The following is a 25,260-nucleotide window of genomic DNA, read 5'->3' on the forward strand; positions in this document are numbered from 1 at the left end:
TGTGCCAGAGGTTGACATCAGGTGTCTTCCCTCAGTCACACCTCCACCTTGATTTGAGGGGGAGCAGGGTCTCACTATATATCCCTGGCTGGCCTGGAACTCACTATGTAGATCAGGCTGACTTTGATTCACTACCTGCCTCTGCCTCCCAAGGGCTGGGATTAAAGTCTTGTGTCACCATGCTCAGCCTCCATCTTGATTTTTAAATTTATTTTATTATTTTTTAAATTTTATGTATGAGTGTTATGCCTGCATGTATGTAAGTGCACCCATGCTGTGCAGTGCCTGTGGAGGACAGAAGAGGCCATCAGATCCCTGGAACTGGAGTCACAGCTGTTAGCCACCATGTGGGTGCTGGGCTTGGAACCCAGGTCCTCTGTAAGAACAGCCAGTGCTCTTAACCACTCCAGTCCCATCCATCGTGATTTTTGAGACAGGGTCTCTCTACCAGGGATCCAAGTGTCAGGCTTATCCAATCAGAGTTTTGGGGTCATCTCAGGCTAGGGTGATTGGTCTAGAATGGACATGTGACCCAAGTTGGGCCATTGAGACTAATCATGGGCTAATCATGGGACTTTGAACAAGAGCCTTAAATTATGGGCCAGAGAGATAGCACCTGCCAACAAGCTTGATGACCTGAGTCTGATTCTGGGAACTGGAGGAGAGAACCGACTCCTTCAAGTTGTCCCCTGACCTCCACATACGTACACAAATAAATGTAATGAAACTTTAAAAAGAAGAGTCTGGGCTGGGCGTGGTGACACACACCTTTAATCCCAGCACTTGGGAGGCAGAGGCAGGCAGATCTCTGTGAGTTCAAGGCCAGCCTGGTCTACATAGTGAGTTCCAGGTCAGCTAGCGCTGCAGGGAGGCCCTGTCTCAAAAAGACCAAAAAAAGAAAAAAAAGAAAAAAAAAGAAAAAGAAAAGAAGAGGCTAGAGTGACTTACTGTGGGTTCTCTGGCTCTGTAGAGAGAAAAGCTGTTCGAGGGAAAAGTCAAGACACAAACAATGGATCCCAGATAGGAAGAGATATTCCTGAAGATTGATCTCAAGGTCTGGATCCAATCATGCCTGAGGCTAGTTATCTTAGCTGGTAAAGGGGCTAGCAAGATGGCTTTGTCACCAAGCCTGACAGCCTGAGTTCAATCCCCAGGACGCACATGGTGGAAGGGGTCAAATGAATGGCCCTGTAGAATGAATTAAAAGTTTTAATAATATAGCCAGGTGTAGTGGCTCATGCCTTTAATCCCAGCACTCCCAGCACTTGGGAGGCAGAGGCAGGTGGATCTCTGGGAGCTTGAGGCCAGCGTGGTCTACATAGTGAGTTCCAGCTCAGCTGGAGCTACAGGGAGACCCTGTCTCAAAAAAGACCAAAAAATTATTTTAATAATAGAGCCAATCAATTCCTGTTGTTAAAAACAAAATGCTGGACTACAGAGAGGACTTAGTAGTTAAAAGCACTGGTTGCTCTTGCAGAGGATCTGAACGGTTCCCAGTACCCACATGGCAGCTAACATGCATCTGTCTGTAACTCCAGTTCCAGGGGATCTGACACTCTCTTCTGGCCTCTGGGCATTGCATGATATGGGTACTCTTACATGCAGGCAAAACACTCACACACATAAAATACAAATAAATTTTTAAAGATTCTTTTTTTTTTTTTTTTTGAGATAGGGTCTCCCTGTAGGCCCAGATGGCCTGGAACTCACTATGTAGACCGGGCTGGCCTTGAACTCACAGAGATCTGCCTGCCTCTGCGTCCTGAGTGCTGGGACTAAAGGCATGCACCACACGCCCCACACATAAAATTTTGAAGATTTTAAACAAAGCAAAACATCAAAATGCTAAGGTCAATCCGGCACTCAGGAGGCTGAGGCAGGAGGATTAAGGAGCTCAAGTTCAGTGTTGGCTACATAACTGAGTTCAAGGCCAGCCTGGGCTAAGGAGAACCTATCTCAAAAGTAACTAACTAACTAAGTAACTAACTAATCATCTAGGCATGGTGGCATGTACCTGAACCTATTTCTAAATAAATAAATAAATAAATAAATAAATAAATAAATAAATAAATAAATAAATAAATAAATAAATAAAAGATGGATAACTGTTTGCATGCCTATAATTCAACTGTGCTGGATAGCTTTGGTTGACATCAAAGCTGGGTTGAGGGAGCCTCAATTAGGGAATTGCCTTCATTGGACTGGCCTGTGGCCATGTCCATGGGGCATCTTCTTGATTGCTGAGCGATGTGGGAGGGCCCAGCCCACTGTGGGTGGTGCCACCCTGCAGGCAGGTGGGCCTGTGTTGCATAAGAAAACAGGCTGAGCAGGGGCCAGGGGAGCAAGCCAGTAAGCAGCGTTCCTCCATGGCCTGTGCTCCAGCTCCTGCTTCCAGGTTCCTGCCCTGAGTTCCTACCTTGGGCTCCCTGATGAACTGTGACCTGGGAGATGTAAGCTAAATAAACTCTTTCCTTCCCAAGTTGGTAGTGGTCAGAGTGTTTTGTTACAGCAATGAAGAAACAAACTAGGACAGAAATTGGTACCAGAGAGTGGGATATTGCTGTGACAGACTGACCTTGGTGTTTTGGGGGGGACTGTGGAAGTGTTTGGAACTTTGGGTTGGAAAAGCCATTGGGTGCTCAGAGTTTGTTGCTGTGGAGCTTGGAACAGTTATGCTGAGGGAGTTGTAGACGATGGAGGCCTGGCTTGTGAAGCTTCAAAGGGAAGTGGAGACTATCAGGGCTGTTCGTGTGAGATTTTTGAATTGAGAATTTGTGGGTTCTGGTTGGCTGGTGCTGAAGAATCAGCTGTGATTAAGAAGAGACCAGAACCTGAAGTAAAACCTTTGCTTTACTGGGACAATTGATGCTGGTTAGCTGGGGCTGAAAAATCAGCTGTAAGTAACAAGAGACCAGCATCACTGTGGTAAAATATTCTAGGAGGTATTTTCTCAGGGTCAGCACACAGAGGGGACCCTAGCCTCTGTCTCAAGCTGGAAGCAGGACTTGGTAATGTGTAAGAGTCTCCTGCATGGTTCTGGTGTTGAAAGCATGAAGGGGTCACAGAGAGCAGCTGAGGCTTGGCACGCAGAGGTCAGGAAAGGCCACAGGTGAAAGTGCAGCTTCAGTTGCAGTGAAGACCCCAGGATTGAAGGGGTCATGGAGAGAATCTGAGGCTTTGCACCCCAAGAGGCAAGAAGAGGCCATTGGTGAAGGTACAGCCCCAGTTTCAGTGGAGACCCCAGCTTTTTGGAGATGCCAGGACTGTGGGATGACCACCAAGGACAGCGGTAAGTGTGGAATGGGGCTGGCCTGGGTCTGCGAGACGAGCTGTGTGTGCTGTGGATGGCAGAGTCAGAGCAGTGGACCTGTCAGAACCCTTTGGCGCCCAGAAGATCATGAGTGAATCCCAGATGTCCAGCCTCGAGCTACTTTGCTGGACTTTGGTTTTGCTTAGGTGTGCCCGATTCTTCCCTTTGAAATAAGACAGTACTTGTTTTGGATTTTACAGAAGCCCACCCACAGTTAAGAGACTTTTAAAAGAGGCTATGGACTTTTAAGTGTTTGGATTCTTTAAGGACTGTGTGGGTTTTTAAGGTTGTACTGTCTTATGTTGTGATATTAATGTTCACATCATATCTTGGGGACAAGAATTGGAAAGGTTATAGTTTAATAGTGAGGTGTTTGTGTGTCAACTTGACAAGGGGTCAATTGCACTGGATAGCTTTAGTGTCAACTTGACACACCTGGGTTGAGGGAGCTTCAGTTGGGGAATTGCCTTCATTGGACTGGCCTGTGGCCATGTCCATGGGGCATCTTCTTGATGAGTGATGTGGGAGGGCCCAGCCCACTGTGGGTGGTGCCACCTATGGGTAGGTGGGTCTGTGTTGCATCAGAAAGCAGGCTGAGCAGGGGCCAGGGGAGCAAGCCTGTAAGCAGCGTTCCTCCATGGCCTGTGCTCCAGCTCCTGCCTCCAGGTTCCTGCCCTGAGTTCCTACCTTGGGCTCCCTGATGAACTGCGTGCGACCTGGGAGATGTAAGACAAATAAACCCTTTCCTCCCCAAGTTGGTAGTGCTCAGAGTATTTTGTTACAGCAATGAAGAAACAAACTAGGACAATAACCATCCAGACGTGGAGGCACTTACCTTGGACCTGTCTCAAAAGCAAATAAATATAGAAATAAACAAAATCAACCAGGCATGGTGACACGCACCTGCCGTCTCAGGCTGAGGCAGGTGGCTGAGTGAGAGAAGGGACTGTGACACAGACTCTGTGTGCTTCAACACACACAGCAGATCAATATTTTTCTGTACATTTATTATTCTCAAGTTTTTTCTTTTCCATGTATATGTTTGTGTGCATGCATGTTCATGGTGTAAAGGTGCACATGTGTGCATGTACATGTGGAGGCCCCATGTTGACAATGGGCATCATCCTTGATCACTCTTACCTTGTTCATCAAGTAAGACTCTCAGTTGAACCCAGAGCTAACCCATATTGCTAGTCTCATGTGCCAGCTCGGTCTGGGGATCCCTGGTCACTGCCTTCCAAGGTTGGAATTAGAGGCAGGCTGCCATGCCCACCTGGCATTTATGTGGCTATGAGGCTCCAAACTCCAATCCTCAGGCTTGTCAGCAAGTACTTTTAACCACTGAGCCATCTCCCTGGCCCCTTCCATCATTAAAAAATACGTTACTATTATTAAAATATTATTATTGCCAGGCATGGTGGCACACACCTTTAATCCAGCACTCAGGAGGCAGAGGCAGGTGGATCTCTGTGAGTTCAAGGTCAGCCTGGTCTACATAGTGAGTTCCAGGACAGCAGGGGCTACAGGGAGACCCTGTCTCAAAAAGACCAAAAAATTAATGATATTATTATTACGTGTGTGTGCATATTGCCTGCATGTATGTAAGTGCATCTGTGTCATGCAGTGCCCATAGAGGTCAGAAGAGAGTGTTGGATCCCCTGGGACTGGAGTTATGGATACTGGTTAGTCCATGTGGGTACTGGGACTGAACCTGGGTCCTCTGCAAGAGCAGCCAGTGCCCTTAATTGCTGATCCAACTCTCCATCCCCTGACTGTGTTCTTTTTGGAAGGGTCTTTTCTGTGGCTTGTAGAGTGAGGAATCTTTAATTTTTAGTTAATTTTTTAATTTTATGTAAATGAATGTTTTGTCTGCATGTATATAAGGGCATCTATGCATGAAATGCCTGCAGAGGCGAGAAGAGGGCATCAGATCCCCTGGAGCTGGAGTTACAGGTGGTTGTGAGCTGCCTGGTGTGTGGGTGCAGGGAACTGAACCCCAGTCCTCTGCAAGAGCAGCCAGTTCTTCTAACCATTGAGCTTCACCAGTGCCCAGGATTATTTTTTCAGGAAACCTTAATGAGGTTTAATGTATTGTATAAGAAAATGTACAGATTGTTTTGAAACAAGGTCTTGTGTACTCCAGGCTGGCCTTGAAGTTCTTAAGTAGCCCAGGCTGGTCTTAAACTCCTCAGGCTCCCAAGTGATTGGATAATAGGTGTGCATCCCCATGCCCTGCTCTAATTTTTCAGAGATCCTTGTACACCTGGGTCCATAGCAACATTATTCACAGTAGCCAAAAAGTGGAAGGAGGTAACCAGTGTCTGTGAACAGATGAGTGAGCATGGGCTGCAGAGAACACTCAACTAGCCCACTGAGTCTGGGGTCAATTCCCAGTGTGGTGAAAACTCAACAAGGCAAAACACTAGATGAATGTGAACGAAAGAATGTGCATGTATGTATGATGGAATATTGGTTCACCTTAAAAGAAGGAAGCTGGTCTGGGCATGGTGGCTCATGTCTATGGTCCCAGAACTTGGGAGGCTGCAGCAGGTGAATCACTATGAGTTCAAGGTTAGATTGAGGGCTACGTAGTGAGTTATAGGTCAGTATGGGGGAGGAGAGGGGAGGAAAGGGGATGGGAGGGGAGGGGAGGAGAAGGGTGGGGAGAGGAGGGGGGAGGGGGAAGGGAGGAGAGGGGAGAGATGGAAAGAAGGGGAGATGGGGGCGGGGATGGTAGGACCTTTTGCCTGTAGTCAGGATGTCTTATAGTGGGAAGTTGGGTGGCTCCCAGTTTTCCGTATCAGCTTTTTAAAAAACATTTTATTATTTTTATTTTATGTGTATGAGTGTATGGCCTGCATGTAGATAAGTGCACCCGTGTCGTGCAATGCCCGAGGAGGTCAGAAGAGGCTGTCGGATCCCCTGGGACTGGAGTTGCAGACAGTTGTGAGCTGCCATGTGGGTGCTGGGATTCAAACCCCGGTCTTCTGCAAGGACAACCATTGTTCTTAACCACTGAGCCATCTCTCCAGCCCCTGTATCAGAGCTTTTTAAAAAGTATTTTATTATTTTTATTTTATGTGTATGAGTGTATGGCCTGCATGTAGATAAGGGCACCTGTGTTGTGCAATGCCCGAGGAGGTCAGAAGAGGCTGTTGGATCCCCTGGTACTGGAGTTAGAGGGTTGTTAGCTGCCATGTGGGTGCCGGGATCTCCCACGGTGCCAGTCACTGAGGGAGAGGTGGTGGGTGGACTCTCCCTCTGAGCCATGGGTGCAAGCAACAAAGACAACTTGACTTCTGACTCCAGAAACCAACCAGTTTCCTGTGTGCTCTGCCTGCCATTTTGAAGTCATGGCCACCAGAGGAAGAGAAAGCAGTGGATTGTAACAGATGCGGGAGGGTCTGTCCGTCTCTCTCCACTACTGTGCACATCTTTTGGGACCGTCCTCTGTGGTCCTGACTGAAAACTATGAATTCAAGGAGATACACTTACCATTGGGGCAAAAGCTGGGGGGAAGGAAGAGGAGTCAGGTTGGCCGGCAGGACGCTTGCCAAACTGAACACAGGGTTTCTCGGGTTAGCCATCCAAGGCCAGGGCAGGACCGACCAGAATCCTTTTTCTAAAAACTTTTAATTTTACTTTATATATTATGAGTGCATTGCCTGCATGTACGCAAGTGCATCTGTGCCATGCAGTGCCCATGGTGGTCAGAAGAGAGCATTGATCCCTAGAACTAGAGTTATGGATGGTTGTCAGCCACCATGTGGGTGCTGGGAGCCAAACCCAGGTCCTCTGTAAGAGCAACTAGTGCTCTTAACTGCTGAATCATCTCTCCAGCCCCCAACCAGAATCTTTTCCCCCTCATCCTCCACAATGCACTGGCCACTGAGGGAGACAGGTCCTTATTAGTTTCCTCAGTAGTTACCTTCTGTTATCAACATACCAAGCACCCACCCCCACCCCATGCATCCCTCTTCCCATGCCACAATTGAGAGCCAAAGTGACAGAGGCCCACATTTCTGGAATGCTTTGCAACCCGGAATCGCTATATAACCAAGTTTGGCCAGTTCTGGAATTCAGCAGAAAGATGAGACAAATATATAAAGGGGGAAGGACTCCCACCCAGCCCCGTCCATTGTGTCTGAATGCCATCGCAAGAGAACATGGCACCGGGTGCTGCACCAGACAGCCTGTGCTCATGAGGAGAAGGCCGGGACAGACTCTAGGACACCAGCTCAGCGCCTGCTGCTGAGCAGCTCCACTAACCCCAGTACTGTAATAGATGAAGTTGGGATAAGTTTAGAGCACCAAGTGGTCATCTCATAAGCACAGCAGGATGAAGTCAAACAAGAGAAGAACCTGGACGAGTCATTAGAACGCCTAGATCCAACCGTGCCTGCAGTAGGCGCCCACATGCCCAGTTCATTCATTTCCATGAGTGTCTTGTATTTTGTATCTTTTTTGTTTGGATACAGTGTTTCACCATGTAGACCAGGCTGGTCTTGAACTTCCAGAGATCTGCCTGTCTTTGCCTCCCCAGTGCTGGGACTAAAGGAGTACCACAGATGACCAACAAATAGGATTTTTTTTTTTTTTTTGAGGCTAAGATTCAGAGCAACAATTTAGCATCCCAGCCACACACTAGCAAGTTCCAATGCACTCTGCAGTTCCAGGGAGGACAGGAGCCCAGGTGGAGGGAGACCCACAGAGCGTGTTTATTCTGGCGTTGACAGCAGCAGCAGGGGATAGGCCAGACTCAGATTAGGGGGACAGAAGGGGTGGATGCTGGGGGGTGTGTCTGTTTGGCGGGACATCAAGGATTGGTCTTCGACATTCACAGTAAGGACATGGGCCAAGACAGCAGGACTCAGACAATAGCAAAGAACAGTCAGACAGACAGACAGACAGAAGGGTGGGGGTAGGGGTCCCCCAGACATGCATGGCCCTTTGCCTCAAGGGGGAACCCCGGAGAAGAGAAGACAGACATCAGAGGCTGAGGCCCTCCCACCCTGAAACAGAGCTGGGCCTGTGGCCTCCCAGCCTCACACCTCCAGGACACAGAGGCCCAGGCCCAGGCTGCCCTGCACCGGCAGCTCAGATGTTATGGCTTCGAGGAGATGAGTTCACAGTCCAGGCAGGAAGGGATGGGGTCCTGAGGGCACCTGGTCCAATGCCAGGCCTAGGCCAGACCTGCAGAATCAGGGTAGAAGGGAAGATAGAGGCCTGAGGGGGCAAAACACAGCACCTGTCTCTGCACTAGGGTCAGACAGATTTCTGGGGCCCTCTTCCCTTAAACCCTATGCCTCCTCCCTGAGACCCAGGAGTCCTCCCAAACCTTCCTCCCTCAGACCCATGAGTTGTCCTGCGTCCTCCTCCCTCAGACCCAGGGGTACAGACCCCAGCATCCTCCCTCAGACCCAGGGTCTAGACTCTAGCCCTCCTCCCTCAGACCCAGGGTCCAGACCCCAGCCTCCTCCTCAGACCCAGGGGTCCACACTCCAGCCTCCTCCCTCAGACCCAGGCCCCTCACCAGTCTCCTCCCTCAGACCCAGAGGTCCTCCCAGCCTCCTCCTCAGACCCAGGCCCCTCACCAGCCTCCTCCCTCAGACCCAGGGGTCCAGACCCCAGCCTCCTCCCTCAGACCCAGGGCCCTCTGGGGTCTCACCCCTCACTCTGAGTTCTCTTTCTCTGACAGTCCTTTGCTGCCTTTTGTGAAGCTGGTCAGAGTCCTCTCCTAGAGTTGGTGATGAAAACAAACTGTTACCCACCAGCAGGGGCTTCCACCCTGGATCACAGTCTTAACCTCTCTCCTCTCCGAGGGGAATGGGAACATGCTATCACCATCCATTCTACTAATGGGGAAACTGAGGCACAAAAAGACAAATCCCTGAAAATAAGAGGAAAGCAAAGCCGGCGAAAGAGACGGCAGGACACAGGCCTCAGAGGGCTGAGGTAGTCCTGGGGGCCGGAGAGCTGTGCGCGTCCACAGGAGTCGTGCCATGAGTGAACTGGCTAGAGCTGCGAATGCCAGGGAAGAAACAGCCCTACCCCATCCCCACAGCGGAGCCCCAACTTTCCAGGTCTTGAGGCTGAGCCCTGGGCCCAAGCTGTTCAGCTCCCCTGGAAAAGGGCCTGAATGGAGCTAACCAAGGCTGAGGGCAAGTGGCACAGGGAGCTCCAGGGCCACCGACATGAGAGTCATCACTTGTACCATGTGGGCTCCATGGCCGTGCAGTAGCCTGACTCACCCCTACTTCTGCGGGTGACCCCAATGAACACCTTGGTCCACTAAGCTGGACTTGGGAGAATTTGATTTTGGTCCGTTTCTGGTGGCCTATCTGGGGTGAGAAGATGTTTGTTCATATCTGGCCAGGAAAAGTCACTCAGCCTGTAATTAGTGATCAGGATAAAGACTATCTTAATGCAATATTTATTTTTAAATATTACGTTTATTTTATGAGTGTACTGCCTGCATGTACGTGAGTGTAACCATGTTGTGCAATGCCCATGGAGGTCAGAAGAGGGTGTCAGATCCCTTGGAACTTGAGTTATGGAGTTAGCCAACATGTGGATGCTGGGAACTGAATCTGGGTCCTCTACAAGAGCAGTCAGTGCTCTAACCACGGAGCCATCTCTTCAGCCCCATGTTTTAATGCAGTATTTATAAGACCTGAATATTGATTTTAAACAATGTGACAAAGTGCCAATTTTTTAAATAAATGCCACAGAAGAGGGGCTGATAAGGATGGCTGGTCCAAAGGAAAGTCCCTCCCTGCCCCTGTATATGAGTGGTCTGGGTTTGCTTCATTATTTGAAACAAGGTCTTACTCAGCAGCCCAGGCTGGTGTGGAACCTGAGTCTTCTTGTTTTGCCCCCCCCCCAGGGGCTGGCCTTATAGGTGTGAGTCACCGCACCCAGCTAACGCACTGTTTCAAGATGAATCAGGATGAATTTTCTTTAGAATATCAAAATAATGGAAAAATACTCAAAAGTGAAGATTATTCATACTGAAATCAACATTATCAAAGTTTAAATCTTCCTTCTAGATGCTAGGTGGAATTCATGATATGTTTACTTTCTTGGCTTTAATGGAAACAAACTTTTCAATGATATTTTCAAAATGGGCTTTTTTTTTGCCCAGAAAGTGGCCATGTTTAACAGTTTCTGTGGCCCAAAGGATGACTCTGTATGTGCGTGTGTGTGTGTGTGCACACATGTGTGCATGTGTAGAGGCCAGAGGTCAGCCTCAGGTAACGGTCCTCATGAGCCACCTACCTTTTTTTTTTTTTTGAGACAGGGTCTCCCTGTAGCCCCAGCTGGCCTGAAACTCATAGAGATCCATCCACCTCTGCTTTCCAAGTGCTGGGATTAAAGGCGTATGCCACCACACCTGGCTTTGTGTGTGTGTGTGTGTGTGTGTGTGTGTGTGTGCACATGTGCACATGTGTGTGAGGTGCATATATTCTGTGTGTGTACCTGTGCATGCACATGCAAAGGCCAGACCAGACCCATTCCTGTGGTCACAGTCATAGATAACCATTCCCGTGGTCACAGGCACACATAACCATTCCTGGCTTTTTAGTGGGTGCTGGGGATTTGAACTCAGGTCCTCATGTTTGCAGAGCCATATCCCCAGCCCTATCTGATTTTTTGATGCAGGATCTCACTGAGCCTGAAGTCATCATTTAGGCTAGGCCAGCTGGCCGGTGAGCCCTGGGATCCTTCTTGTCTCTGCCTCCCAACTGCTGGGGTTACAGGGTACATGACCAGGCCTGGCTTTCACATGGGTTCTGGGGATTTACCCCAGGCTTGCCCTGAGGCAAGCAGGTGCTTTACCAACTCACCCTCAAGGGAACACCAGACACCTTTTATACTTGATCTTAAGCCAGAGGCACCTGAACTGAGTCTCCCTGCAGCCCCAGCTGGCCTGGAGCTCATTATGTAGACCAGGCTGACATCCATCTCATAGAAACCCTCCTGCCTCTCCCTCCTGAATGCAGGGATTAAAGGCATGCACCACCACCATGCCTGGCCTGAGCAGCTTTTAATATAAAACGTGGCCACTGCCACTGAGACCCCTCCCCTCCTCACTCCACTCAGCCAAACCCTCTCCACAGCCATCCCCAGGGTCGCCTCCTCCAGGACACCCTCCCACTGCCCCAAGTCCCCCCACTTCTCAGACTGGACCAACAGGGAATCTTACAATAACCATCATCCATGACATCTTCTGGCTTTATTGTGATGTCATTATAATGATAGGGACCAAGCCACACTCCACAGCCTCTATTATTTCCTTAGTCATTAAAAAAGTTGCTGCTTCCCATCCACCGGCTATACCACAATCTACTAATTTTCACACCTCGCTGGAGGGGCTGCTTCCTCTATCACCCCATCTCCTTCCTGTTTAGCATCTGTGAGAGAACAGCTGTGACAGAGCAGCTCCTAGCAGACTGAATCCTCACCTGGTCCTACCGCAGTGGCCCAGTGGCCGCACCTGCTGGTACCCGACAGAGGACAGGACACAGGACATGGAGGCAGAGAGGCCGAGCCACCTGCCCCAGCTCACACAGCATCCTGACCCACAGCAGACTCCAATGTCCACACACAGCACCCATGACCCCCACTCACCTCCACCAGCTGGTGCCAGTGCTCCACGGGCTTTCGGGGGTTGGCCAACATCTCCGCCCAGTGCTCCCGGCCATGTGGGTCAGCAGCCTCGGGGCCCACGCGGCACACACCGATCACCTCGTTGTGGCCGATGCTGGGGGTTGGGGAGGTAATTATGGGGCAGGTTGTGGAACTGGCTGGCCACACCCTGCCTCACCAACCGCAGGATGCCCCTCACCAGTCGTAGTCCACCACGGCGATGCTGAGCCCCACGTTTTCCACGCTCTCGGGGGCCACATCGAACACCAGGGCTTCATTGTACGTGGGGTTCAGTGTGTTCTTCTTGATGGATGTCTTCCTCTTCTTCAAACGCCGCCCTTCGCTGATCAGAGAGGCCTTAACATAGGGATCTGTGTAGGAAGTGGGGTGCTGAGTAGTGCCTCCTCCCTCAGACCCCAGCCTCCTCCCACAGACCCCAACCTCCCTCGACTGTGTCCGACATACCTGAGAAGCCCGTGAGGTCCATCGCTTTGAGGTTAGAGGCTTTGATGATGGTCACGGTGAGGCGCCCGGCCGTGGGGAGGTAGCAAAGTGAGAAATTGAGCTCCCCAAGATCCGCTTTTTCCTGCAGTGGGACACAGGTCCGGGCGCAGTCACCTCTCCCTCCGGCCCCTCCCTCTCTACACATCCTTGCACCACCACTCCGTTCCCAGGAAACGAACTGTCAGATTCCACTGGACCGTCCCAGCCGCAGCTGCCCACCACTATGAAAGCCTGTTTGTTCTGCGGGGGGGGGGGGACCGAGAGAGAGAGAGAGAGACCCAGAGAGAGAGAGAGAGAGGCCCAGAGAGAGAGAGAGGCCCAGAGAGAGAAAGAGAGGCCCAGAGAGAGAGAGATCAAGAGAGACCCAGAGAGAGAGACCCAGAGAGAGAGAGACACCCAGAGAGAGAGAGACCCAGAGAGAGAGGCCCAGAGAGAGAGAGACTGAGAGAGAGAGACCCAGAGAGAGAGACACAGAGAGAGAGCGAGAGACCCAGAGAGAGGCCCAGAGAGAGAGAGACCCAGAGAGACTCAGAGAGAGAGAGACCGAGATAGAAACCCAGAGAGAGAGAGACCCAGAGAGAGAGTGACCCAGAGAGAGAAACCCAGAGAGAGAGAGAGAGAGAGAGAGAGAGACCTAGAGAGAGGAACAGAGACCCAGAAAAAAGCAGCAATGGGGGGGCAAGTGCTGAGTCCAGAGCAGATGCTCAGTGCAGGGGTCCAGGGTCAGTGGTTGGGGTGCGTGTGGAGGAGACAGACAGCCCCATGCAGTCTAGTCATGTGGATCCAGGATGGGAAGAACCCCCCAGGGCAGTCATTAGAGAGATGGGACACACCAAGCAGAATGCAGCTTCACAGAGGCCAGCAGCTGGCCTCTGGACAGTCCAACATGGTGCATGACGCCTGAGGGGATCCCCAGCTACCTGGCCTCCAGCCTCTCATCATTCACACGGCCCTGGCCACTCCCTCTGAAATCCTCCCCTCAAACTCCTGTCACCCTGACCCTTCAAGCCTTGCCTCACAAGCACCTGGGTCTCCCAGAACCCCAGGTCTCCCAACACCAGCCCCTGACACAAGTGATTTATACATGGAGAAATCGCCCTCCTCTCTGGGTTTCTGTAGCACCTCTCTGGGTCTGTCTCTAGGTCTGTCTTTGCCCCTCTCTCACTCTCTCTGGGTCTCTCTCTCTCTCTCTCTCTCTCTCTCTCTGGGTTTCTGTCTCTGTCTGTTTGTCTCTCTGGGTGTCTCTCTCTCTGGGTCTTTCTCTCTGGGTTTCTCTCTCTCTGGGTCTCTGTCTCTCTGTTGCTCTCTTTCATCTCTATACCCCCCCACTCTGGCTAAGTGAAAGCCTTGGGTGGTGCTGATAGGAAATGGGGTCCGGTAGGAGACAGGATGGAGGCAGATGCCCAGGCCTGGGCGCCTCAGGTGGAGGCAGGGCAGATGTGAACTCCTTGTCCCAAAGCTGGGGGCCTGGGGATGGATTAAGCAGCTGGAGATCCCAGAGAGGGGCCGGTAGACACAGGCTTCAACAACATCCCTGGACAGACAGGGAAACTGAGGTGGAGATCTGTCTCTCCTGATGTGGGCACATTCCTTGGCCCATTCCACAATGCCAGCTCCCCATACTGGTGGGAATCAGTAGGGTGGTGGGTTGGGGTGTGAGGCCTGGGTCTGAGGGAGGAGGCTGGGGGCTGGACCCCTGGATCTGAGGGGGTGCTAGGATTTGGACCCCTGGGTCTGAGGGAGGAGATCTTGGGTTTGGACTCCTGGGTGTGAGGGAGGAGGCTGGGGTCTGGATGTCTGGGTCTGAGGGAGGAGGCTGGGGTCTGGATCCCTGGGTCTGAGGGAGGAGAGCTTGGGTTTGGACTCCTGGGTCTGAGGGAGGAGGCTGGGGTCTGGATGCCTGGGTCTGGACTCAGAATACCCCGCCAGGCCTGGGCATGGGATTGGGGCTACAGGAGGAGAGGACCAAAGATTGCAGGTTGTAAAAACAGGGAGTCAAGGGTGTGAGTTCTTCCATCTGATGCTGGGAGAAGTGGGGACCCCAGTATATCAGAGGATCCAGGCTGGTTGGATTCCCTGGGACATCATGAAAAAAACAGAGGGAAAGAGCGTGAAAGGGTTTGAAGGGGAGGAGTTGGTAGCGGTGGGGAGAGAGAGAGAGAGAGAGAGAGAGAGAGAGAGAGAGAGAGAGTCGGAGCATCAGGAAGTCTGGGGCAGGAGAGACATCCAGGTCAGAGGCAAGAAGTCACAGGGCTCTGGTGGGGTCCTCAGGTATGGGGTTGGACACTGGGAGTCTGGACTCCAAGCCCAATGCTATTTTATGAAGTTGAGAAGGACAGGGAGCCCCCAAATCCTTCTCCTGTCCTAGCAATATTCCCCCAAAAACATTGCTTACAAAACCAAGGGACAGTTAGTCAGGCGTGGTGGTGCACGCCTGTAGTACCAGCACTTGGGAGGCAGAGGCAGGCGGATCTCTATGAGTTCAAGGCCAGCCTGGTCTACATAGTGAGTTCCAGGACAGCTGGGGCTACAGGGAGACCCTGCTTCAAAAAGACAAAAAACAAAAAACAAGGGAAGGAAGTGAAGAGATGGTGAAGGAGGTGCCCACTGGGGGACATGGGGGGCACACGGGCACATGGGGGACAGAGCCACTGACCGAGCCACCCTCCACGATATCCCTCCACAGTGGGCGATCAGGGGGCTGCTCAGCCAGCTCCAGCAGGTTGTCCAGGACCACCTGGCCGATGAGGTCATGCCGTGAGAAGCGGTCGAAGTCGTACACACTGAAGTGCAGCTTGCGCTGGGCCAGCTCGGCCAGGGGCACGGAGAACTGGAACGTCTCATTGAAGACTGGGTTTAGCGTCTTTCTGTGCACCTGGAAATCGGAGACAGACAGTACATCCACTGACCTGGTGCCAGAATCAGCAGTTCAAGAATTCCATGTCTTCCCCAAGTGTCCAGGCCCCAGCCTCTTCCCTCAAACCCAGGAGTCCAGACCCCAGCCCCCTCCCTCAAACCCAGAGGTCCAGACTCCAGTCCTCCTCTCTCAGACCCAGGGAACCTCCCCAGCCTCCTCCCTTAGATCCACGGGTCCAGGCCCCAGCCTCCTCCCTCAGACCCAGGGTCCAGACCCCACCCTTCTCCCTTAGACCTAGGGGTCCAAACCCCAGCTCTCCTCCCTCAGACCCAGGGGTCCAAACCCCATCCTCCTCCCTCAGACCCAGGGTCCAAACCCCAGCTCTCCTCCCTCAGACCCAGGGTCCAAACCCCATCCTCCTCCCTCAGACCCAGGGGTCCAAACCCCATCCTCCTCCCTCAGACCCAGGGTCCAAACCCCAGCTCTCCTAGACCCAGGGTCCAGCCCCCACCCTTCTCCCTTAGACCTAGGGGTCCAAACCCCAGCTCTCCTCCCTCAGACCCAGGGTCCAAACCCCATCCTCCTCCCTCAGACCCAGGGGTCCAAACCCCATCCTCCTCCCTCAGACCCAGGGTCCAAACCCCAGCTCTCCTCCCTCAGACCCAGGGGTTCAGACTCCAGCTCTCCTCCCTCGGACCCAGGGTCCAGACCCCATCCTCCTCCCTTAGACCTAGGGGTCCAAACCCCAGCTCTCCTCCCTCAGACCCAGGGTCCAGACCTCAGCCTCCTCCCTTAGGCCTAATGGTCCAGCCCTCCCACCCAAGGACCCAGCCCTGCTCACCCACCTTGGTCTGGAATTTCTTCTTCCGGTCAGGCAGCAGGTAGATCTTGACATAAGGGTCTGAGAACCCATTGGAGTCCTTTGCAGGGAGGTCCAGGGCCTGCAGGATCCGCACCACGAGCTGGTCGGAGCCGTAGAGGTACCGCAGGGCAAAGCTGATACGGCCGCAGGGAGCCCCGGTATCCCCCGAGCCCCCGCCACCCCTCCGGCCTCCAGGTCCCGTGCCCTGGTACAACTCTGGCTTGATCTGCCCGATGAGCTTGGCTTTTTCCTCACCGCCTGGCAGGGGTAAGGGCAGGGTGGGTGGCCGCTCCTCACTGCTTGGGTCTGCTTGGGTGGTCAGGGTCTGCTGGGTGAGGGGCCTGGGCAGGGCAGGGTACCTATGTGTCAGGAAAACAAGTGATGTTCAGATGTGATACCCTGCAAGATTCCTCCAATTCCCAGCCCAGGTAGCCTCCAAGCCTGTCCTTGACTGGTTGACTGGTTATTTGATCTTGGACAAGCCATTTGTGCTTCCCGTGCCTCAGTTTCCCTATGTGCTGGATAGCTTTAGTGTCAACTTGACACATCTGGGTTGAAGGAGCCTCAGTTGGGGAATTGCCTTCATTGGACTGGCCTGTGGCCATGTCCATGGGGCACCTTCTTGATCGCTGAGTGATGTGGGAGGGCCCAGCCCACTGTGGGTGGTGCCACCCCTGGGCAGGTGGGCCTCTGTTGCATAAGAAATCAGGCTGAGCAAGGGCCAGAGAGCAAGCCAGTAAGCAGCGTTCCTCCATGGCCTGTGCTCCAGCCTCCAGGTTCCTGCCCTGAGTTCCTACCTTGGGCTCCCTGATGAACTGTGACCTGGTATATGTAAGCTAAATAAGCCCTTTCCTCCCCAAGTTGATAGTGCTCAGAGTGTTTTTTCACAGCAATGGAGAGACAAACTAGGACACCCCACCTGCATCAGGGGTACTCTCCCCATTTCCAAGCTGGCCCCAAACCCTGAAAGTCCTCTTCTGCCGGTCCCCCCACCTCCCCAGCCTGCTCCCAGTTCTCCATCACCAATACTCCTGTTCTTGGTTGAGGCTGGTCCCTGTCTCCCCAGCTCTCCCCTAGCTCTCCAACTGTGAGAGTTCTGAGGGTGCAGGCCTGGGCACAGTGTGCAGCTCAAGCCCAGCCCCTACCAGGTCCTGAACACAATGCACAGAACGAGAAAGAAGGATGGGAACAGGAGGTAAGTTTCAAGTCCGGTGAACAACAGCCTAGAGCAATTCCCTACAGCTCAGGTCTCTCTCCTCTCCACTCACTGAGGACTGAATCCACAACTTTCTGTAAGTTGGGTCAGAGCACTAACCCTGATCCCTCACTGGGGGATCCTAGGCAGGGGCTCCACCGCCGAGCCACACCCCAGCCCCTCACTGGGGGATCCTAGGCAGGGGCTCCACCACTGACCCACACCCCAGCCCCTCACTGGGGATCCTAGGCAGGGGCTCCACCGCTGAGCCACACCCCAGCCCCTCATTGGGGGATCCTAGGCAGGGGCTCCACCACTGAGCCACACCCCAGCCCCTCACTGGGGATCCTAGGCAGGAGTTCCACCGCTGAGTCACACCCCAGCCCCTCACTGGGGATCCTAGGCAGGGGCTCCACCACTGAATCACACCCCAGCCCTCTTTTCACTTTTTATTTTGAGACAGTCTTACTACGTTGCCCAGGCTGGCCTTGAAGTTTAGATGTGCCGTCTCCTGTCCTCAGTGTCTGGGGAGACATGTATTTACCACCACACCCAGTTATCAACTGTACAATCCTCTCCAGGTGACTTCTTTCTCTGAACCTAGGGTTCCAGGCTACAGTTCCCTTCTCTTAAGCTTCAAGGATTCTAGGTTACCTTCAGCCCATCCTCCCTCAGATCCCGGAGTCTGTGATCTCAGCCCCTTCATTCCCTGGGAACCAGGAGGCAGCTCTCCATCCCTATCCATCCTGACCCTGATTATCAGAAGTTTCATCGTAAGAAAGAGACGCAGAAGAAAATCGGACGTTTACAGTGGACCCCCGCCAGACCATTTCTCTCACCTGGTGGTGGGTGCTAGGCTTGTCACCTGCTGATGGGACTGTGCGCTGGGCAAGCCCCCACTACTGGGAGGCAACAGCAGTAGCCCCGAGCCTGCCCCACCCTCGGAGGGCAGCTCAGGCGACGTCTGACTGGGTTTAACCCCACCAGCTACCACAACAGCTGCGGCAGCCTCTGGATAGGAGTCCATGTCTAGGTAGGAAGGTTCTGGAAGCTCAGAGGCCCCAAGCCCGCCTGGTTCCAGCAGCTCCGCGAAGGGCGGATGGTGGGCCGTGTGCGCATGGTGGTGTGGGCCGCCCAGCAGAGGATGGCCACTCAGGCCGGCCCCCAGGTGATGCCCACCGCCTCCTACCAGGCCGGCCAGCCCAACCCCGGGGGCTAGGTCTTTACGTAGGGGGCCACCGCCCACTGCCGAGGCGCCTTTGTCCCTCCAGGGCACCCAGCACAACTTCCAGGACACGAATAGAGAGACACTCAGGAGGACGATACCACAGAAAGTGACGATGACTGACAGCAGGCTGACGGAAATGTCTGGAAAGAGAGAGGAGAGCGGTCAGGGGTCATGGGGGAGTCACACAGAAGCCATCCCCCCCAACCGTCCCAACCAGATTTGAACCGCACACCCCTCAGGGGAAACTGTGGCCACAGAACCATTTTACAGAGACTGCAGGGTTCACATCCTGTTCTGTAGGTGGCACATGACAGACCTGAGCCGCAGGCTGGGAAGATGCTCCAGAGCCTGCTGACTTCATCTGGCTGTCACACTGCCTACCCTGAGGCACAAGACCCCCACAGGCTTGGAGATGATCTGGGGGAGCCTGGCTGTGCAGCCTTAGGAATCTGCCTTAACTTCTCTGAGGCTTACATTCTGCACTTGGCAAAGGGAATCCATCAACCCTCCTCTGTGTATGGGTTGACAGGAAGGAGGAAGGAAAATGACAGGTCAAATACAATGTTCAGAGGTGATAACCCAGCAGACATCTTGGGATACTCAGCGAGACCAACAATGTAATTATTCCCATTCTGTGCAACAGAAAGTTGAGGTCCAAAGACAGAGTCTGCCGCCTGCGGTGGTGAGGACCTGACTTCAGATTCCCAGCGCCCACATTTTAGAAACAAACAAAAAGCTGGGCATGATGGCATGTCCAATCCCTGTGCTGGGGAGGCAGAGTCAGGTGGATCCCTGGGCGCTTGCTAGTTGGCCAGCCCAGCCTCAGCAATGAGCCCCAGGCTGGTGAGAGAGCCTGCCTCAAAAAGCAAGGTGTGTGTGGGGGGGGGCTGAGACGGCTCTGTGGTTAAGAGCACGTTCTGCTCTTGCAGAAGACCTGAGTTTGGTACCCAGCACCCACATTCCAGCTCCAGGGGCTCAGACACCCTCTTCTGAACTCCCCAGGTACCTGCACTTATGTGCACATACCCACACACATGCACACAACCCACAATTCAAAATAAAACAAAATCTTTAAAAAATAACAGAATGGGGCTGGAGAGATAGCTCTGAAGTTAAGAGCACTGACTGCTCTTGCAGAGGACCTGGGTTTGAATCCCAGCACTCATATGGCAGCTAACAACCATCTATATCTCTAGTTCTAGGAATCCAACACCCTTTTCTGGCCTCTGTGGGCATTGCGTGACATGGGTGCACTTACATCCATGCAGGTAATACATTCATACACATAAAATAAAATAATAATAAAAAATTAAAGTAACAAAACAAGGTAGAACAACACTTGAGGCTGACCTCTGACCTGCACGTGCATGTGCATGTGCACACACACACACGTGATCCATGGTGCCACACTTCAGAACTTATGCTCTTTCCACACCTCAATATTCCCAGTGGATGGTGGCCTCAGTGAGACTTTCTGTTCAGATAATCAGTCCAAGAGCTACCATTGCATGATCTACCCCCCTGCCTAGTGCCTTCTGAACACCAGTAACACACCTCCCCATTTTGGAGAGAGTCCAGCATAGCCCACTTGTTATAACCAATATTTTGTGGTGCTTTGGTAATCACTACCAGGAATAGGGTTTTGTAGAAACAACTCTCCAGCCATGTGCATCTATTTTAATTCTAAAATTTATTTATTTACTTATTTTTATGTATATGAGTGTTATGTCAGCATGTGTGTAAGTGCACCTGTGTCATGCAGTGCCTGTGGACGACAGAAGAGGGCATCAGAGTCCCTGGAACTGGAGTTATAGACAGTTACTAGCTGCCATGTGAGTGCTGGGAATCAAACCTGGATCCTCTGCAAGAGTAGCCAGTGCTCTTAACCTTTGAGCACCTCTCCAGCCCATGAGCATCTATTTTAAAGGCTGGTACTGGAGGTGGAGTGAGGACAGGTTTATTCACATGGAAGACTATGGTGGGGGTACAGGGGGCTCAGCCACTGCCAGCATGGACAGCTGAGTGGAACAGCCTTCTTCTGGGGCTACACAAAAGGAAGGAGACAACCTCCACTTCTATAACACCTGGTGACGTAGACACGGTGTGTGACATTAATCCTCACACTTCTGTGTAACTTACATGTGATTCATCCCTTCTCCCAGCTAAGAAGACTGAGGCTGTGGGAGACAGAGGAAGTAAGACTGCAGGACCACACGCCAGCCTGTGGACTGATGGGGGCCAGAAGTCATGATTTTTACAGCCTTTTGCACACAGGAGGTGTCAGGACAAGGGGCATGGCAAAGGAAACTGGCCAGACACTTCCCACATTGCCAGTTGAATATGACCCCCATCAGAGGCTGGGGGAGGAACCATGGGTCCCCCAAGCTTTCCTGGCTCCTTGTTCCTATCTATACAGACCAGGTATGTGGTTACCGAGCAACAGATCCACTCTGCCAGAGCCTGGCCAATTCCTTGGTGGGAAACCTGTCAAGACAGGTAGATGGGCCAGGGCTGCAAGCCCTTGCAATGTCCTACTGGCTAACTGTCTTGGGTCATGCTGGGTGGCCAGTCTATGGCAGTGCTGTGAGTTATGGTGGGAGCCAGGGGCCATCAGCCTGTGGTCTGGAAAGACTAAAGATGGTGGCCTGCCACATGTGCAATAGGCCACATTTGTGTGTGATGGCAAATCTTCATAGGCAACTTAACTGGCTTTAGAATCACCTTGGAGCTAGGATGGTGGCATGCCTGTCATTCCTGCACCTGGGAGGCAGAGGTAGTCAGACTGCTGTGAATTTGAGGCCAACCTGGACTCCATAGTGAGTTCCAGACCAGTCTTGGTTTCAGAGTGAGACCCTCTCTCAAAACAGCATGTTTTGCAAACATGGTCCTCAGAACTCACATAAAAAGCCAGGCATGGTGGTGCACATTTGTAGCCCCAGCACTGGGGAGGCAGAGACAGGTGGGTCCCTGGGGCTCACTGGTCAGCCAGTTTAACCCACTTTGCAAGTTCCAGGCCAGTGAGAGACTCTGCCTCAAAAAATAAAACAGCTCCTAAAAAACAAAGCCCAAAGTTTCCCTCTGGCATCCAGACACAGTGCGCATATGTGCACAACCACACACACACATATCTGCACACCACGGACATGTACATACAACACTAGAATCACCCAAAACACCCAGGCACACCTCTGTCTATGAGGACCATTCCAGAGAGGATTAAGGGAGGGAAAAGACCCACCCTGAATGTGGAACTCAAATACAATGAATAAAGGGAGAGAGCCAGCTAGTGAACTGGGCTTCTCCCCACAGTAATGGGCCAACATCTCTGAAACTATGAGTCAAATCAATTTTCTCTCCTTGAAGCTGTTTCCATCTGTTACTGGGGCCATGGTAATGCAAAAGTCAGGTTACCTTAGGTGACCAAACTCCTACAAGGACACAAGGACCCTGAACCCTGAGGCTTAGGCGACCTGCCCCGGTGGGCCACAGGCCGCAACTCAATGGCAGGAAAATTAAACACAACCTGTGACTGCCCCCGATGAGGACGGTGGATCCTTATGCCTGGTTTCTCCAGGACTTTGCTCCCCGCACCTTAGTGTTTGGATGGTTTAGATCACAACTCTTTGGAGTAATAAATTCTCACAGAGCTAGATGCAGTAGTGTATACCTGTAACCCCAGCACTCGGGAGACTGAGGCAGGAGGATTGTTGCAAGTCAAGTTCAAGGTCAGCCTGAGTTCCATAAGGCCCTGTCTGATTCCCATTCCCCCCTCCCCCCAAAAAAGAGAGAGGAAAGGATTCAAAGATATTTAAGGGAATCTCTGGTGGCTGTAAATAGGAAGGGGAGGCCCACAGGGAAAAACTCAAATGCTCAGGGGGGCAGGTGGAATGAACTATGTCCCTTAGTTCAGCGGTTTGGGGACAGGGTAGCAGGCCATCCAGAGGCATGATTTTCAGTGGGACTGGTCATAAAAGGGATGGAAGCCGAGCAGGCCAGAGTGTTGTCTGTCATGGAGTCAAGAAGACAGTGGCTGGTTGGGAGAGCTGGGAATTCTGACCTGCGTCTGGACCCCGGGGATAGCCTCGGATTCGCAGTTCGTTGAACTCTTGGCACCTGTCATTGGTATCCGTGTCTCGGACCCGTGCACAGAGGTCAGAGACTAGGATGAGGGCCCGCCGGCACAGGTCATCCTCGTAGTCCCCAGACATGGTGACTGAGTGGTCCTGTGAGTGGTGGACAAAGATGCAGATGGGGATGGGAACAAGTTGGGGAGGGTAAGGAGGGAGAAAGGACCTGGTAAGGCAACAGAGGGCAGAGGGGGATGGCTCAGGGGCCAGGATTCAAGGAAGAAAACACAGAACAACTGTTAGGGTCGCTTTCAGGGGTCACCATCCAATGAAAGGGGTCAAAGAGCAGACAGGTCTCACACCAAAAGACAGGACATTCTCAGACCAAAAGAAGTGCCTTAAAAGAAACAGAGGACGTGCCCCCAGGAGGACCAGGAGGGTGGCAGTCAGGGCAGGCACCCCGTGTTTCAAAGAACGTACCGGCAGCCATGGGCAGTGGGCACCAAGCTGTGGTGGGGAAAGGCATTTGGGGTTGGTGGAAAAGCATGGGCAGGGGGCTTAGGGTAGGAGAGCCGCTGGAGGATCAAAGGAAGGAGAAAGAGCCAGGGGGAGGGGGAAGAGGGAGGGAGGGAAGGAGGGAGATGGAGAAAGGTTGTAAGTTGAGGGAAGGAGAGATAGAGATAACAGAGCAAAGTGAAGTCTGGTATCCAGGAAAAGATGGACAGAAGCACAGAAGGAACGGGGACCCTTGAGCTTCAGGATGGAGAGACCCAGAAAACAGAGCCTTGCACTTCATTATGGCCAAGACATGGTTCACAGAAGTGAAGAGGGGCAGGTGTGTGGGCAGGAACGTCTTCCAAAGACAGAGACAGGGGATCCGGGGAAAGAGACGGTGCAGAATTACAGGACAGACAGCCAGACAATGGCCGGAGACCCTAGACAGGCACAAGGGGAGAGGGGAGAGCTGGGCACACACAGACAGACAGATGGGGGTCCGGAAGGGAAGGGTAGATGCGATCAGAAATCAGAGGGAACAGGGGGAGAGGTGGAGGTAGGAGAGAGTGACACAGGACTTGGGGGCTGACATCAGACCTGAGTGGGAAGGAGGACCGAGGGATAGAATGAGGGCCGGACAGGTCAGGGCTCTGCCTGGGAGAGGCAGGTGAAGTGGGGGTGCTGGGCAAGACTCACCACTCGGCCTCGGTCACACTCACCTGTGCTTATCCCTGCCTTGCCCTAGGTGGCAGCGGTGACGGCGGCGGGCGGCAGTCCATGGGGGTTGCAGGGTGGACAAGCCGCTGCAGACCGGTCCCCACGCAAGCTTGCCAGGTGGGAAGAAAAGGAGGGGTGGTGTCTGATTTGGGGACCCAGGCTGGGTGTGAAAAAGAACTCATCCCAAACCTTGCATCTTGCCCTACTCGAACTAGCTGCGCGACCCCAGGCGACCCCGGAGAGGTCCAGCCGCCCCCTCCCACCTCGGGGCCGCCAGCTTCTGCTTAAACGCTTAATGACTACAACTCCCAGTAGGCCTTGCGCTCGCGCGGCTGTGGCTTCATCGCCCCGGAGCTGCAAGGGCTTCTGGGAGTTGAAGTCCTTAATGCCTCGGTTGCAGAAGATGGGATTTTTTGGGGGGGAGGGGGAAGGGGGGAGGGGGTAAAATGCGAGGGTCCCAAGACACTGCAGGGGAGATTAACAGTATCTAGGACCTCGAGGGGTCACGCGGCTCTAAGCACTTAGAGGCTATGGGATGGGTCACGGATCCCCACGCCCTGGAGATGGGTGGGCGAGGGGCGGGGTGCACTCAAGGTGTTTGGGGATGAGGACCCTCTCTTTTTCCCGTGCCACGTGCTCCTCCCCCGGTGCGGCCAGCGGGTGCTGCAGAGTCCCGCTCCCCATGTAGAGATGCGCCCCTCTTTGCACCGCCTCCTCCCCGCGCCGCCCCGGCTCGGTGCCGTCCACCCCCCCCATACTCCATCCCCACCCCGGAATGCGGCTGGGGCGGGGGCTGGGGAGGGGGAGGGGCGGACTCACCGGAGCCGCGGCCGCCGCAGCCCCACGCGCCCGCCGCGGTACGCGCCTGGCTCCTCCTCGCCGCAGCTCCTCGGCTCCTCCCCTCCCACACCCCCCCCCCCCCCCCCCGCCCCTGCGAACCCTCCCGGCCCAAAAGCCAAACTCCCCAGGCCCGCAGCTTGTAAAGGCAGAGGAGACACTGCCCGGGAACCGGGGCCGCAGGACTCCATCCCGGTGCTAGGCCACCTGGGACCCACGAGATCTGGGGTTTAGATGTCCCGGGACCACAGCCACTCCTCTCAGCACCTAGGACCTCAGAGCTTTGCAGCCAAGAACGCTGCAGGAGGAGGCCTGCCATCGTCGACTTGGTGGAACACCTGAAACCCAGCAAAATACAATGACGTGCTTCCTAAAGGTTGTAGTTGAAAAAAACACCAACAGTCAATATACATCAAAGATTGGTGCAAGTAAGTCCTTAACGAATACTTAAAAGCGGCCAGTGTCGTATTATATTAATAGCGGTTAATGATCATTGCTCAGTGATAAGGAGCTAAGAGCTTTGAAAGCATCTCCTCACC

General features: G+C 53.1%; 1 protein-coding gene across 1 annotated transcript; it reads right to left on the minus strand.

The window, feature by feature from the left end:
* Positions 1–8,004: 8,004 nt before the first annotated feature.
* Positions 8,005–24,765, minus strand: Syt3 (synaptotagmin 3). The gene is made up of 11 exons (XM_008845158.2): positions 24,704–24,765; positions 23,887–23,993; positions 22,663–22,828; positions 18,217–18,745; positions 16,166–16,541; positions 15,120–15,338; positions 12,425–12,545; positions 12,159–12,330; positions 11,942–12,074; positions 8,979–9,047; positions 8,005–8,503 (listed from the first exon to the last, which is right to left on the minus strand). The coding sequence occupies exons 3-10, from the start codon at positions 22,811–22,813 to the stop codon at positions 8,982–8,984; spliced, it is 1,767 nt and encodes a 588-aa protein (XP_008843380.1). The 5' UTR covers positions 22,814–22,828; positions 23,887–23,993; positions 24,704–24,765; the 3' UTR covers positions 8,005–8,503; positions 8,979–8,981.
* Positions 24,766–25,260: the final 495 nt, after the last annotated feature.

Source organism: Nannospalax galili, unplaced genomic scaffold (assembly GCF_000622305.1).
Source record: "Nannospalax galili isolate Female #2095 unplaced genomic scaffold, S.galili_v1.0 scaffold960, whole genome shotgun sequence".
Taxonomy (NCBI): domain Eukaryota; kingdom Metazoa; phylum Chordata; class Mammalia; order Rodentia; family Spalacidae; genus Nannospalax; species Nannospalax galili.